Raw genomic sequence first — 16,841 nt, forward strand, 5'->3', positions numbered from 1 at the left:
CACCTGTGCGTAGTTGTGTCAAGGCCCAACGAGAGGAAAGTTGTCCTTTTAGACCTACTTTTTTTTAACCCCTGTCTTTCCATTTGTCTCCCTGTGCTCCCCAGTCTGTCTCTGACCAGTCGTCTGGTGAAGACCCTGCTCTATAACTTCATCAGGCAGGAGAAATGTCCTCCGCCCACCCACGTCTTTGAGCCCAAAGCTGAGGGAGGTCTGCTCTACGGCCTGGCGTCGGGGGTAGCAAGTAAGAGCACGCACATCCACACGGGGTTAAAACAAAAAGACACAAAGGAGGTCATAATGTACTATAAATACCACAATGGCTGAGGTCAATACAAGTAGAAGTGCCCTAGTTTTTATTTGTAGTTTCATTTATTTTTTTTTGTCAAAGGTAAATTAGGAACTTAGTGTTGAAGTTTGTGAAGCTACGTGCTGGCTTAAAGTCAACTCCAGTATTTCCAAAGAAAATGGTAAACATTGAAGCTAATATTGTGTTTTGAGAAATATACACTCTTCTTTTTAATAACCATGTGAAGCCTTAAACTATTTTTCTTCTACCACCGTAGGAGGTGCAAATATTCCGTCTTTCTTATTATTTGATCACTGTTTTTTGCTCTGTCGCTACATCTTCCACATCAAAATGAAGCTTGTTAGTAATAAAAAAAACATCTTGAGATATTGTAGGAATGATGAGATAAGAGCCAGTCAGTAAAAAAAAAGAAGAAAACTAACAAAAAGAAAAAACTGAGTGGGATATAATTAATCTGATAAATTTAAGTGCAAGCCGTGCTGACCGTAATGGCTGACGAAAGTGATGAGTCAAAGAGGAATGAGTACGTCCGCATCAGACTGCTAATATGCTGTGTGTGTGTGTGTGTGTGTGTGTGTGTGTGTGTGTGTGTGTGTGTGTGTGTGTGTGTGTGTGTGTGTGTGTGTGTGTGTGTGTGTGTGTGTGTGTGTGTGTGTGTGTGTGTGTGTGTGTGTGTGTGTGTGTGTGTGTGTGTGTGTGTTTGAGTGTGAGAGAATGGGGCCGGGTTTCCCCCCGCAGATAAACGCTCTTTGTCGGTTGTTGGTGGCAGATTCCTATCAATGAGCCATCAGCATTCGACCCAGCCTGTCTGTCTGTGGCCGGTGATTGGCCCAGTGAGCTATGGTGCCCTGTGCTGTAATCCCCTAGAGCCCGTCTGTCTGCAGCCGCCTCCCTTGTGCACACACGCAACACACACACACCGACAGAGACACAAGCAGCTCAGAGACAACACTTGTTTTCTTTCTCCGTCTCATCTGGGGTTGGCAGAGTTCAGTGTGCTTGTTTGAATGTTTTGTATGTGTGAGTTATGTGTTGTTTTATAGAAACTGAATATATAATTAATTCATTTAATTGCAAGGGGGGGGGAAAAGTCATTAAATAGATCATATTAAATTAGTCATTTTATCTTGTAATGTCTTTCTGGGTTATATCAGCTTAAACTCAGTGTTACAAACTGGCTTTTGCCAAGGAATCCCCAGATATATTGTTCTGGACTTATTATGCTGCTGCCACCACACAAACTAGCTCTTTTACCGATGTCTTGTTCCTCACGTTAGTGAAATGATTCATCACATTCATAGGCGGTCTGGATTTCTCCCCAGAAACAAGCGCTGGCCATTGGCAAAGCACAGCTTGGTTTCCGTCGGCGAGTGGATGAGGATGAGGATGAGGGGGTGGACACGATGTCTCTTCCTCTCTTCTTCTTTTACTCACGCCGCTGTCTGAGCGGCCCGAGAGCCTGCGTGAGGACGATCACCCAGACGAGCTACTTGCAGTTTTTCGGCCCTCTTCTCGTCTTCACTCTCTCTGTCCTCGCCTCACTTTGTCTCTCTCCTCTGTCCTCTCCTCTGTCCTCTCCTCTGTCCTCTCCTCTGTCCATTCTCCCCTCTGCTCTGTCTTGTCTTCTGTCCTCTACCCTCCTCTCCTTTATGCTATGCTCTACTCACTCTACTCTTTGTTGTACTTTACTCTATTGTCTAGTCGACTCTATACTGTACTCTACTCCTCTATGTTGCTTTGCTCATGACTGGACTCCTCTATTCTCCCCTCCTCATAATGTGCAAGAGAATTGGATCGTTATTTAATGGCCGAGGCCGTATTGGAGCAGACTAAAACATTGCTTTCCTAATGTTGTAAGAGATATACAAAACAATTAGTGAAACGATAAGCCGGAAACAAGCAACTTGTTGGAAAATCACAATACGGTTGTTTTGAGTGAGATTTAGACTGATTTTAAATATTGTTGTAATTGTTGATGCCCTCTCTCTACCTAACTCACTTTCACATTTTCTCACACACACACACACACACACACAAGTTAAGCCATCCATCTGCCTGCAAGCAGACGCCAATGAAATGCAGATAATTCCATGTGTCGTGTTGCTGCCATCGAGAAGCTAACGGTGGCTCCTCTTCTCTTGTAGTCCCAGGGCGTTGGTCCCAATCTGCTCCATCGATGCTGCTGACTGCTTCACAAACACAGACGTCTTGTTTGTGGGTCAGCTCCTCGTTTGTATGGCACACTAAACGCAACATTTGCTCGTCACACTGAGCGAGTGTATCGGGAGATTAATTCAAGGCCTTAGCCCATGCTTTTCATTATGATCATGAGCATTATGAGCCAGTCCGTGGAATGTTTTCACATGCTTTTAGTGTTCTTGTTTGAAGCGTTTTGGGTGAAAATGCTTTTTGCATATATTTTCATTTTTGCAAGATTATCAGTCCTATTAATGACACTCTGTCTTTGTCACTTTGAGGAAAATATTTCTCACATCAGCTCCCTTTGCTGCGCAAATCCACAGGCCACCGAGATGTTCACAGAAATGTTAGAACACAGGTTGCTCGTGGACTAGAAATGCCGATTTCACAGAGCTTCGGTGGAGCTTTTATAAAGGTATTGACTGAAATTTTCTGATCCCCAGACTTCTCCTTCAGGGCCACTTGTAAGTCACGGCTCTTTACTTATTTCACGCTTAAATCAGCAGTTTTCCAATGTGAGTACTGAACAGAAAATGACTGGTATTAAGCCCGGCTATCGGTTTATGAATCGCCTCCGTCCAGTTTGGATGTCATATTGAAATGGAACTTAATAATAATAATAGGTAAAGACTAAATGTATTATTATTATTATTATAAAACTGTGTATCCAAATCATAAGCAAAGCGGAAGGGTCGTTTGTGTTACTGTGGGTGTGACTGTAAGTAGATGAACAGAATTCCTTATTATAACATACAGTAATGACATTTGATGTCAGACCAGGTCGACATCAGGGGGAATGCGTCTAAATAAGTGGAAATATTCTGCAGATATTTGATCACGTGATGATATTTTGGTCTGAATATAAGTTTATTAGTTTTGTTTTTGTGCCCGGAGTCGCGTTGTCCTCTTGTCCTAAAACCAAGGCTCAGTTATACGTCAGGCTGCAGAAACTTGTGTCCTGATGCGTTTTTGAGCCGGTTTATAGGCCTTTAAATAAGTGGGGCGGTGTGTAAACATTCTGAGGAGACCAGTATGGCTTGGTAAATTTCCGGAGATTTAGTGGACACAGGCTCAAATGAGATAAGACTTGGTGGGTGCAGTTGTGTTGCGTGTCTCGTGGTAGGACGCCTCTAATGTCATGAAGTCCCGGGGCCCGCATTCTGATTATAGCGAGCCGGCCTCTCCGTCCGTGTGGTTCTTTCTCTTTCACCTTCCCTTTCCTCCTCTTCATGTTCTCCTCCTCCTCCTCCTCTTTTTCCACTGGGCGGCTGGCCAGGCCCGCAGCAGTGTAGCATTATTGGGTTTATGTGGTGGGCAGGCAGACCGGGCCGAGGGAACCGAGCCAGACGGATAACAAACAGCACCCAATGAAGTAAAATAGAGGGGTGTGTGCGTGTGTGTGTGTGTGTGTGTGTGAGAGAGTGAGTAATAAAGTGTGTGTTCGAGAGTGCAGGAAATGTGGCTGCCAGACCGGGCCCTCTGACACTATTGGGCTAGTCACCGTGGTGCCAGGGAAGAGATGAACAGGGCTCCGTCACAAATGGCCCTCCCCTCTTTTCTCTTTTCTCTCACACTCTCATCGCTTGTGGAGAGACTGATGAATTATGTAATTTCTCTCTTGTGGATGCAGTTGGTTCATGCTTCAAATTAAAATACATACACATTTTTGCACGCAACGTCAGACTCTGTGTTCTTCACCGCCAGTGACGTTAAAGGGGGAACCAACGTGTCAACCCTATATAGAGGTCACTGATCACAATGTGTCGCAAATAAAGCTTGAGGCCGAGCACGTATTCCGTCACATTGGAATTGATGAAGACACTGTGAGGTTGAAGCCAATCAAGTTTGGGGAAACGGTCCCAAGTTGTTCTTTTGTTCTGCCTCCTTCCTTTTTTTAAACAGTCCAGAAAGCAAACGCAGGGAAGTGAACTCCCATGTTCTCCTTGACTTAATCTTTTAATGCAGCAGGATGTCAGTGCGCATGAAGCGCGTCGCCCCTCAAAGGGATTTTGAACCAACCTGTCCGGCACGGCTCCGCGATGAGATCCGTCTGTCCGCCCTTACGTCCTTCGCCGCTAGATGGCAACGAATCTACGGGGCTTCTCCTCTTGAATTTCGGGGGGGGGGGGGGGGGTCGATCCGTGTCAACCTGCCACACACTCGCACGGCCCGTCGCCAGAGGTTGGCTTTGTGCGTCCTGTGCGGCGAGACGTGCAGGAGCCAGAGGCTGTCATCTGTGTACCCTGGTGTTCTTGCTTCCCGTGCTTCTCATGACGCCTTGAAGCCCCAAAAAAGAAAAAACGAACTCCACTTGCCCCGTCGCTCCAGTTTGTGTTTGTTCTGTGGCGCCGTCTATGTTGTTTCAAATTTCAGGTACTGCAATGTGTGTGTGTGTGTGTGTGTGTGTGTGACTCCATTGTGCTCGTTTTGGCCTTGATCACTTTATTCTGACTGCACATGCACTCTTTCGCCTGTGCTGCTCCATGAAGAGTAAATCGGTTCAGGGCTGCAAGTTGTTAGAAGGTATTTAGTGCTTTCTAGGAAAAGGTTGACTGCAAAGCCGGACCGCTCCTCACAACTCGGTCCTCCGCGGATCCATCCGCACATCTGCTCGACTGAAAACATAGGTCTGCAAGTCTCACCCAGTCTTGATGCTCAGGTTAAGCACATTTAAAAAAATAAAAAAAAAGGTTGGACCCAAGAGCTCTCCAGTCGAAGCAGATGTGTGTAGAATACTATATAACACAATGATAGCGAAATTAAATAAAAATTAAAAATAAATTTAAAGAAGCCTGGGTTAAATTTGATTTAAAATTGTTGGTGGTCAAACGGGTCCGTGAAGAATTATGGGTAGATTTGAAAAGCAGAGATGTTGGGGTGGGGATGCACCATAAATATTTGAATATGCGCTAAAATGCATAAAGCAACAAGAAGCAGAGGAATTATTCAAAAAGTCTATACGTAACCTACTTGGTGCACATTTCCACGTGTGTTTTCTTTCTGACCCGCGTGCTCTTTCATGTATCCATCCGTCTCCAGGTGGGCTTTGGACCGTCTTCACGTTGGGCGGAGCTGGCAGCAAAGTGGCGATAGACCAGGAGCACAACCCCTTACCCCTGTCCAATCAGAGCCTTCTGTTGCTGCTGGTCCTCGCCAACCTGACGGACGGGCCCGACTGGCCCAACCCCTACCGCCAGGCCATCACTTGCTTCAGAAACACGCAAGGTACTGTGTGTGTGTGTGTGTCGGACGTGCGCCACGGGGTGAAATTAAAGTGACGTGAGGTGGTAATGACCCCGACAACGTTTTCTCCCGCTCACGCAGACACGTCGTCGTCGTCCGCGGAGCAACCGCACACCTTCCAGATCAATTTCAACAGCCTGTACACGGCGCTGTGTGAGCAGCAGCGCTCCGACCAGGCCACGCTTCTGCTGTACACCCTCCTTCACCAGAACGCCAACATGAGGACATACATGCTGTCCAGGACCGACATGGACAATCTGGTGGGTAGGAGAGACGAGGCCGCGGTGCCATCGTCCCGTTCGCAGCTGTTACGTTTTAAAGAGGGGGGGGGGGGGTTTGTGCGCCGTTTAATGGCAACGGGCCCAGAGGAGAGAACGCCGCGTGATTGGGTGATCCTCGTTAAAACGCACCATGCGTTCCCTCCCTCCTCCCACGCCCACGGCCATGAAATCGCTTCATCTCGGGGGGGGGGAGCGTATGCACCGGGCCGCGTAGTGAGCGAAAATCAATTTTAAGCTCAGCGTCTCGGGCGGTGTCACATGTGAACACGGTGTGCATTCGAAAGAAGAAAAAAAAAATGTAACTTATAAAAAAAACTAAGCTAATTGCAACCTGCCCCAACAAAGCACAGAGTGACGAGCTCACACTGCACGGCTCACTATGCCAGCTGCCAACCGCTGACAGTATGAGCCCGCACGATTCTCCAAATTGTGTCCAGCACGTCGCTGTTCATTGGCAAATCGCCTCCACCATTTGCATACTGCTGAATGTAGGTCGTGCCTCCACCTATAGTGGAGCAGCCATGGATTGGGAAATAATGTCGACTGCTATATTCAGTGCTGCTTTTACTTTTCTGTTGTCTCTTTTTAGTTTGCACTCAGTTTGAACCACAGGTGGTAAACACAGCTGTAGTAACAGGGCTTTATGTGCAGCAGTAACCATATCATTTGACTGGGCTCGTTGGCAGATTCATCTTAAATAAAGTGCCGAAGAAGCTTGCTTTCCCTGAAAAGAAAGACTTTTTATTGTGCGTTCCTCGTTCTTTGTCACAGAGGAGCAAATATTAGCATTTTTATTTGCCCCTCAGGGTGTTATATTTTGAAAATCACGGATTTATTGGATGTAATGCCTGCAGCTACCTGCACACACTCTCAGACCTCCCCCCCCTCCCCTGCTTTCCCCCTTTCCTCCTCTCAGGTGTTACCCATCCTCGAGATCCTCTACCACGTGGAGGACAGAAATTCTCATCACGTCTACATGGCCCTCATTATCCTTCTCATCCTCACAGAGGACGATGCCTTCAACCGCTCCATCCATGAGGTGGTGGGTAGAAACCGTTAATAATGATACACATCGCTCTCACTTCTGGCTGCTCCACGGCAACCTTCGACGGATGATTCGCCGATGTTTTCAACCAATGCGTCTCCCTCTCACAGGTGTTGAAGAACGTCTCGTGGTACTCGGAGAGAACTTTGACCGAGATCTCGCTCGGCAGTTTGCTCATCCTGGTGGTCATCCGCACCATCCAGTTCAACATGACCCGCACGAGGGTGAGTGGAGCACCGATTCACACAGTTTGTGCCTCCAGCCATGCATTCAGACACCTAAAATGTAATGACAGCATCTTGCAGTCAACAGTAACATTGGCTAAAGTGTGTGTGTGTGTGTGTGTGTGTGTGTGTGTGTGTGTGTGTGTGTGTGTGTGTGTGTGTGTGTGTGTGTGTGTGTGTGTGTGTGTGTGTGTGTGTGTGTGTGTGTGTGTGTGTGTGTGTGTGTGTGTGTGTGTGTGTGTGTGTGTGTCCTCTCCAGGATAAGTACCTCCACACCAACTGTCTTGCTGCACTAGCCAACATGTCGGCCCAGTTTCGTTGTCTCCACCAGTACGCTGCACAGCGCATCATCAGGTGAGGACCTTTTAGTAGCTATGCAACAACCAGCAGAACAGATGATGCAACAAGTTATTTGGCAGCTTCTTTCCTCCATTGTTCCATTGTTTCTTATCCGACCTATTCTTACCTAATTCTAAAACAAAAGGTAAAATTGTGAAACATCTTTTTATTCTGTACTTTGTCTGTTTGACTTAGAATATTAAGTTTGCCGGTTTAAATTAAAATCTGGGTATTTACCTTGTATACTACAATATGTAGGAGGGCCTGTTTGTGGCTGTTTAACTGCCTCGTGCTGAATGTACTTCCTTCCTGGCTGATAATTTTGAATGGAAAAAACAACAACAACAAGTGTGCTTCTCAGAGCGATCTACTGCGTGTTTAAAGATATATGAAGAAATGTATAGTAGCAAAAGCTGGCCCACCATCAAAGCAGTTTGTGTGTTTTTAGCCGGAGGCCTTCCTCTGGGCATGAATGGGAATAAAGTCTGCTCTAACGAGAGTGTTGCCCACGAGCCAACCGGCTTCCTGACATTTTTCACGCATCAAAATCAACAGTTCGAGTTGTGCGTATGGCTTCACTCGTTGCCTCAGGTTAAGTGGTGGGCTTTGACACATTGACAGTGTTCCATCTGTGAGGCAAGGAGAAAGGCCAAAAGAGAGGCTGAAAGTTGCAAACACAAACGCGGGTTCATTCATTTTTAATGATTGTTAGCCTAACACCACAATCCAAAATGGACATTTGCGTGCCTGTGTAAAGAAGAACGTTGCGTCACGCGGGGCAACAGGCCGGGGACGGATTTGGCCTGTGAGGAGACGGAAGACTTCACAGGACGGGGGTCCAAACCGCACTCGCGTCCGCCCGAGAACTGCACACACACACACACACACACACAGGGGAAGGAACGTTTCCTTTCCTGAAGACGTGCACTCGTCCACGCACACTCACGGATCCTCTCCGTGGTATCTGTGGCTCTGTGGTGGGTCACAGAGGAACGCCGTCTGTGAATTTGTGCGTGTCAGACCTTAAGGGACGTAGAGCCGCTGACTCCACGTCCGATGATAGCGACGGCGACGACAACAACAACAACAATGATGTTGATGATGACTGTGATGGCGGAGCGAAGCCCGGGCCAGATAAAGGGAATATCCCGCCAGGCGTTTTCCCAGTGTCTGCCAGGAAGCGCTGAACTCTGCTCCTTGATTCAATTGTTGCTGTTTATTCTCAGGCTTTGAATTGCCCGCATTACCACCACCGGCTCACATCTATCACTTTTGTTATTTATTAATTCTGACCCGCGACCAATTCTCCCTTTCTGCTGCATTGTTTCTGTCCTCCATATTGTCCCCTCAGTGATCCTCAACCTGCTCTCTGAATTGACCGTTTGGTCTGAGAACCTCAGCAAAAAGCAAAAGATTCCCATTACCGGTTTCCAGACTCCATAATGACATCTTAGTTAGGTTGAACCTTCATTTATCCTTATAAATGCTTAAACTAAACCAAACAAAACATTATTAGCATTTGATTGTTTCTGCTCCAGTTCCACAGTTATAAACTCATAAGCTTTTTAAATTTTCTCTCTAAAAAAGTTCCGGAACGCGTAACTTTTTTTTTTTCCTGAGTTAATTAGATAATCTCTGTTTTCTTGGATATATTACATTAAAGGTGATCGATGAAGTCTTTTATCTATTTTTAAATTTTTGAATCAGAAATTGTCTCAATGTCTTTAAAAATACGTTAAAAAGTCACTCACACGAGCCTCAACGTTACTGTGTAAATGTACCAATGTTCCTTTGAACCTGTAGAAACAGAGCACCTACACATATACAGTGTGTCTGGAGGGGGGGGGGGGGACGTCTGTCGTTACTGCAGCCTCATAACTGATCCTGGGATCAGGCCAGCGGCGTGGAAACCCTTCCCGTGCGGCCTTCTCCCTTGTCGTGTCCATCAATGCCTCTCGGATCAGATCAGGGATGTCAGTGTGGGCGAACGTCCCAGGTGGAACTTTGTTGGTGGTCTCATTTGAAATCGAGAGAACTGACTACATGGTACAAGAGATCCCATTAAGTAGGTGTGGCCAATAGACGTGAGGTCTGTAGATAACAAGGATACCTCCCTGTAGCTGCTCCGATGTCCCCATTAAGCTTTCACTTTGCTAATTAGCCTGATGAAGAAGTGTGTGTGTGTGTGTGTGTGTGTGTGTGTGTGTGTGTGTGTGTGTGTGTGTGTGTGTGTGTGTGTGTGTGTGTGTGTGTGTGTGTGTGTGTGTGTGTGTGTGTGTGTGTGTGTGTGTGCGTTTGTTGTGCAGTGCTGAGGGATGGACAGGTGTTGCTCTGTGGGGCTTTGCTGACCTCTGCATCCAAGATTTTGCAAGCCCTTTGCTCTTATTGAATTCAACATATTCTGCAATGGACTTTTTTTAATCTTTTTTTTTTTTTCTTGATTGACACACAAATTAAACTTTCAACAGCCTTGGGGTCCTGGAAAAACCATTTAAAAAGTTGTAATTAAAGCAGAAGGTCACTAATAATTATAATCATAAACATAGAATTAATACATTATGAGATACTTGAGGATAAAAAGACTGATAAGAATAAACAGATTAACAAGAGAGAGAATTACTCAAAGTGACAGCCAGTTGTCTGCAATAAAGTCTCTCAAGGGTCTTGCTTGATCACACACGGGGGATTCAGCTCACTGCGGCGGCCTAATAGTGTGCGTGTGTGCGTGTGTGCGTGTGTGTGTGTGTGTGTGTGTGGGTGGGTGTGCGGGTGTGCGTGCGCACCCATTAACTCATCCTGTCGCCGCCCAAGGTCGGCCAAGCATTCTTGAGGACTTTTGATGTATACTGTATGTCCGTGTCTAGCCGTCACAGTCGATCAATGCAGTTCTGACCAGAAAACTCAATACACACACACACACAAACACACAATAAGGGTAGAGCAAGTCAGTTAGCTCACGGGTCAAAAGGGCAGGCTGTCCCCTATAAGGGCAAAACACACACACACACACACACATGTGTATAAAGCATACACCTGTGCAGGTCAAAAGAAAGCCACGATGGAAAAATGAGTTTGGATTTTATATTGGTGATAAACTTATCTCAACATGTTCATTATTTTGGACTCATCCTTTCTAAAGCTGTCTGCGGCCATTCACGGCACTTTATTACCAAAGTATGACGGCGGTGCATTTGGGTTCTTTGGTGAAGTGCATCATTCGTCTCTGGCTGCTTCTCTCACCCCCTTCTCCCTCTTTCTCTCTGTGTCTCCCCTGCAGTTTGTTTGCTTTGCTTTCCAAAAAGCACAACAAGGTTTTGGAGCAGGCAACACAGTCTCTGAGGGGCCGACAGGGAGAAAACGCAGCCTTGCCCGACTATGTGAGTACCTCTCGCTCTAAATCAAATCCAAACAAGCTTCACTGTTTGTTTGTTTTTGCCAAAGGTAAATTACATCATATTGAATAATTAGGTTTTACACAGGAATACTCAATTGAAAATCAAAAGAACTCCGCTCTAAAGGTACACACTGGGTAATTCTAATAAAGGTAACTTTTTGTCCTGTTGGCTGAAAAAAAATGAAAGAAATCATGTGTCTATTTTCAACGCGCCAGACGCATAACAACCAATCACTAAGCAAATATTGATTCAGAATTGTGTTTTACTCATGAATTGCTGTGTACACTCTCATATGCAACTAAAAATTATTTCTATTAAAGTCATATCACTGAGCGTGTGCGCGTGTGTGTGCGTGTGTGCGTGTGTGTGTGTGTGTGTGTGTGTGCCCCAGGTTCATCAGTTACACATCTCCATCTCCCTGTCTCATTAGATCTGCTTGGTCCTCTATAAGTGTGTGCGTAAACATGAGTGTGTGTGTGCATGTTTGGGGTTGGAGACGTATTGGGAGGTCGTAGATACCCTCAGGTGATGTGGAAACGTGAGTGTGTTTGAGTGCTCCTTCAACCTCCGTCTGATGAGGCCCTCTTACTAACCGAAATCTATACACACGCATGGAATCCTACACAATGCAATTATCCAGCTTTGTTTTGATGCTTCCTTCCTTCAGGGCTAATTTTAATGCTCTGTTTTATTTACACGCATTCGTAAACACCCACCATATACCACTGAAAATATACAAAGAAAAAGCACACAGAGATTTGAATTGCTTTTATTAAATCGTCTCCGCTGTTTTCGGAAGGAGAGTGAACTCTGTGAATATGATTATAGTGACAACAATAACAAGGCAAATGCATGCACAAACAATTAGAGGTCAAAGTGCGAGGTCGACGAGGCGACAGCAACTCCCGCTTCGGGTGGTGCTCAAGGGCACGTTTCCAGTGGGATTATTTCATTGGAAACTTTACGAGTTTTTGTTCCTAGGAAAATGTCAGACATCCAGTCTGGGTCGTGTACTTTTAAGACGGAGCTGGTCAACGTCTCTGATGCCGCTTGTTTATCCTCCAGCTCAGACTTTACTGACTCGTGTGACGTTGGTCGCCGGGTCTACGCGCACATTGTATTGTTTGCGTGCCGAGCTTGTGCACACAAAAAAAAAAAAAAAAAAAACACCTCGGGACATAAATTCAGCTTAATTGTGTCTGGGGAGAGGGGGGAGCACAATTAGCTTTTCTTACGTAGTTGGTTGTAAACAACATCTTGATCTTAGTCGCAGGTGTTTTTTAAAGACATGACCATCTCCTGTGAATATATCACTCCGCTTAAAAGGCTAACCCAAGAGGACCTGCTAAACATGTTAGCATTGTCACTGGGATCATGGCAGGAAGCCTAGAAGAGCATCATCAGGGACGCTGCTAACAATCTCACCATCATTCTGCTCTTTCTTTAATTCATTCATTTGTCAATTGATTTGTTTTGTACCTGTAGGACATACGCAGGTAGATCATTTAGTCAGTTCACCATCACAAACACCAAAGTAAAGCAGCAATTCCTTGCTGTTTCAATGTAATAGTACTCTATAGTTGAATTGAGAGTATTCTTGCCATTTATTTAAAAAAACTTCTCGATCGATTACCAAAATAATAGCAGATCATTCATTTTTTAGTCTCTCCCTAGTCAAACCAACCACAATGACGCGCTGAATTTGAAATGCTGATTTTTATCTTAATCTGACATCGCTTTGTTGATTTTTAGAATAAAGTCGACCAAATCTTTTTCTTTTCTTTTTCTTTTTTGTCAAACAGATAATTAAATGTTTAAGACACGCTTACATGGGAAAAGGCATTCCCTACTCGCAGCCGACTACAGTACGAACATTGTGTGCACAGCTGGGCCCGTCTGGTCCGTCGTAATGACCTCACGCGCTCGCTCAGGTTCCCCCTGAGGGTTTTTTTTTTTTGCGGATGTGACGTCTCAGAGCCGCCGCGTTCTCCACCGCCGGCCCACGTCTCCTCCTCCAGGAGCAGTGCGCGTGGCAGCGTAACTCGCAAGCCCTCATTTCAATGTGGGGGGTTGGTTTGGGGGGGAAACCACGGGGTGAGATGAAAGCGGAGCAGAGCATGAGGAGAAAGAAGAAGAAGAACAACAATAGGAAGCGGAGAAGTGAGCAGGAGGTAGGGAGGGTTCGGAGAGGGCGGGGCTTGTGAGATGCATCTGGAAACAATGTGATTCGGTCCCAGTCCGGCTCTGGAGGCAGAGCGAGTGTTTGTTTAATGTGGGATTGTCCTGCACATCTAATTGCTCTCTTTTTCACGAGGGAGAGGCTGAGAGGAGGATAAGAAGAAAAAAATGCCATCAAATGCTTTAAGTTTGGTTTGGTTGAAGCTTGGCACCTTCTACTTACTTTCTTCTTTTAGATTTCGCCTGCCATTTCTCTCCCTATTGATGTCTGCCTATATATATATTATTATATATTATATATTATTTTTTTCAGACACAAAGCACCCCCATCCCTGTGTGCGTTTTTGCTGCTGTGTCTGGTTAATGTCAGGGGTAGAAAGAGTGAAGGGTAAGGGCCCCCTGAGCCCCCCCCCCCCCCAGGAACCGCCAAAGGCTCTCGGTCCAAGCAGGCCAGCTCTCTGGGGGGGGGGGGGGGGGGGGGGGGGGGGAGCCCACTCTGCAGCCTACTCCGCATCTCTGATTGCAAGTGTTCTTTTGGTGTTCTTCTGTTGCGCAGGGACACACACGCTCGCAAACACACGCCACAGGAGGCGGTGCGAGCTGTGTCGCGTTGTGTGTTGATGGCAATGTTACTTCTGTGCCTCTTTGTGTGTTTACTGCTGTGAGTCTACACACACAGACACACACAGAGCCAGAGGCATGTTGGACCACCCTGTCCATGTGTTTATGTGCGCTGGCTGAGCAATCTGTGATCTCTTTTTAATAGCCACAGTAGACGCACGCCGTGGCTTTGTAGCACCATTCCTTTTGTTGAGGGAAACCGGCAGAGCCCCGAGGATGTATCAACAGATAATAAACATTGTGCCTTCTGTTTTTTATCAGGCCTTCGAGGAATTTTCCCGCTTTCTCATTTGGCGACGGAATAGTTTAGCGGAATCCACAGTTTTATGGCTCGACGTTGTGTTTTCGGGTTGGTTTAATATACAGTTTCCAGGGGTGTGTGTAGGTAAACAGATGATTAAAAACCGTAAACACAAAATAACCTCAGTCGGTGGTGACTCTGGCTATATGGGCTTTAGTCATGGGACAAGAATCTTAATATGCTGAAATGCTCTCACACCAAAAGTAAATAAAAATATATATATTCTTTACAATTTAAAAATGACTTGGTTCAGTGTAGCCTTCACAAAGTTCAACCAAAAACTGAAATCATGCTTTTTTTTAACTTCTTCCTCTCTCTGAAGTAGTTAAATATTGCAGTTTAACTGGCCAGCCTCACGCTGACTTTATTCCACGCCCATGACCTCTAACCCCACGGCGAGTTCAGGGACTCTCCCCTCGTACCTGAAAGTAGGAGTTGATTGATTGAAGTGTGAATGATCCTGTCACGTTTTTATGTATCCTCTTTTGATGTAGAACCAATTCCCCCGACAAGACCGATACATTATCGTAGCGCTTCCCTGAGATCAGACACACACACACACACACACACACACACACACACACACACACACTTACCAATTCATGTGGAAAAAGTCCAGAGGGGAGAGATGGAAAGAGAAATAAGGAATGTAAAGGTGCGCCTATACATTTTTAGAACTTTCAAACCTTTAATTTGCATTTTGCACCAGTTCAACATGTCGGCTGGTGTCTATAGCAGTACGAGGAATGTTAACTAGGTTTTTAAGTAATTCTAAATGAATCCGTATGTGAAGTAGTGTGAAGCATTCTGCTCTCTTTTCTCGTACCCCCACTGCTTCAATCCAACACAAGTATTGTGAGACAATGGGAGCAGTCAGTACAATGTGTGGATGCTTCCTCTGACTTTTATTAATTTTTTTACCTGTAAATATATTGTGGATTTACTCTCTGCTCTTCGCACGCCGGCCAATCAAATGGATGCGCGTGCACATTCCTGCACATTGCCTGATTATTTCCTAACTGAACATCATATTTCTGCTGTTTACCTCCCGATGGCGGCGATAAACGGGACACTGATTGCCGCTGTGATAACGATCCAGGAGAGCAAGAATACTTCCTCCTCCTCATTTTGCTGCCTTCAAGCACAGGGATCACACCGGATTTCCTGTTTCATCTTTCATTGTCTCGCCCACACCACCTAAAGCAGTAAAAATAGGAGCCGTAACCTCTTAGACTGATGCTACTTGCTCGTTATGTTATCCTCTGTTTAAATATAAGTCGCCCCCCCCCCCCCCCCCCCGCGGTTCTCTCATTAAGTCGGTGTTCTGCCGAGAGCCGTGAGTCACTGATGCCCTTCTTTTTTTAGTCTCTTATCTTCACGTTCCTTCCCTCACCTGCCTGGGGAAGGCGATACTGGTCTCGTTTTGGCCCGTCCCTCTAAACACAGCATCCTGTCTGCCTCTTATCTTCTCTCCTCTTTGGTTCTGACTCATTCTATGTTTTAGTCCCGGGGGGCGAGGGGGGGGGGGGGGGGCATAGGAGTGGCACCTCCTGCAGGCAGAAGGCGCTCCGGGGTCCTAATGATCGCGCCGTCTCCAAATGGCAGGTTGGGGCCGCCCCGCTGCGCCTTGATCTTTTGCCGATCAATGCGCAGCCGGCAGCGGATCAATTAGCGCTGCCCACCCGTCTGCCACAGCGCTGCTGCTTGTGTCTTTGCAACAAAGGGTGTTTTGTGGGAAGCTATTGGGTAATAAGAGGCTGACCTTGGCACACTGCGCCACAACATGGTGTGATTATGACGCGGCGGTGGTACCACAATGCAGGTCAGACAATGACCTATTTACAAAATATTTAATAAAATAAAATAAAAAAACTCCCCACACGACCGGGCGGTACTCCGGAGGTCTGACCATCAACTTGGGGCTTTACTTTGTCTTTCTTACCTTCCCTCTTGCTTAGACCGTTATCACAGCGCGTCCAGGTGTGGCGTCTGACTCTCTCTCTCTCTCTCTCTCTGTTTGTCTTTCTGAGTATCGCTCTGTGTTTATCTCCATGCCCTTGTGTTTTTGTCAGTGCTCTTTCTTAATGTGTCTGGTTTGTCTGCCCTGCAACAGCCAGCCGGGCCAGTCGGGGAATCACTAAGCTATTGGTTTAATGATGCCAGCCCCTACTTTAAAGGGATTTACTCGTCTGTGTCTCTAAACACCCTGTCCACACACACACACACACACACAAACATGCATAAAAACACAAAGGGTATGATGGGACGGCTAGAAACGCACAAACACACAGATGGTGTAGTGTCGGCAATGTCCTTCCCAGTCCCTGATTGCATCTGCGAGCTCTATAATTTCCCTTGTCAGACGCATAGCAAAGGTCAAACGTACCTGCAGACATAACACATTTGTGCTCAGGGTGTTGAAGTATTAGCAGCACAATCAGACGGATGGAAACACACACAGACACACACACACATAAACACACACAGTGAGGTTGGTGTAACTGGTGAATCGAGGAAAATGGGGGCTAATGACATGGCTCATGTCTGAGGCCTGTGTTTGTCTGGGCGCAGAGGAGGCATTTTAATAGTTGCATGAGTGACGGTGACTAAAGGACAATGCGGCAGGCTGGGAAGCAGCACATGACCGGAGGAGACGGAGCAGGGGAGGAAAGAATGCGCAAAGGAAGGCTGCGGTGGTTTCTTGCTGT

At 46.2% G+C, this 16,841-nt stretch overlaps 1 protein-coding gene across 2 annotated transcripts in view; it reads left to right on the top strand.

The window, feature by feature from the left end:
- dym (dymeclin) overlaps positions 1-16,841 on the top strand; it is a 35,377-nt gene that overhangs the window by 6,873 nt on the left and 11,663 nt on the right. For both annotated transcript variants that reach the window (XM_037485408.2, XM_037485407.2), the window contains exons 8-14: positions 105-241; positions 5,546-5,731; positions 5,831-6,009; positions 6,947-7,072; positions 7,186-7,299; positions 7,559-7,653; positions 10,916-11,015. In XM_037485408.2, coding sequence (XP_037341305.1) covers positions 105-241; positions 5,546-5,731; positions 5,831-6,009; positions 6,947-7,072; positions 7,186-7,299; positions 7,559-7,653; positions 10,916-11,015 — 937 coding nt within the window. The remainder of the gene's footprint in view (positions 1-104; positions 242-5,545; positions 5,732-5,830; positions 6,010-6,946; positions 7,073-7,185; positions 7,300-7,558; positions 7,654-10,915; positions 11,016-16,841) is intronic.

Source organism: Pungitius pungitius, chromosome 18 (genome assembly GCF_949316345.1).
Source record: "Pungitius pungitius chromosome 18, fPunPun2.1, whole genome shotgun sequence".
NCBI classification, from domain to species: Eukaryota; Metazoa; Chordata; class Actinopteri; order Perciformes; family Gasterosteidae; genus Pungitius; species Pungitius pungitius.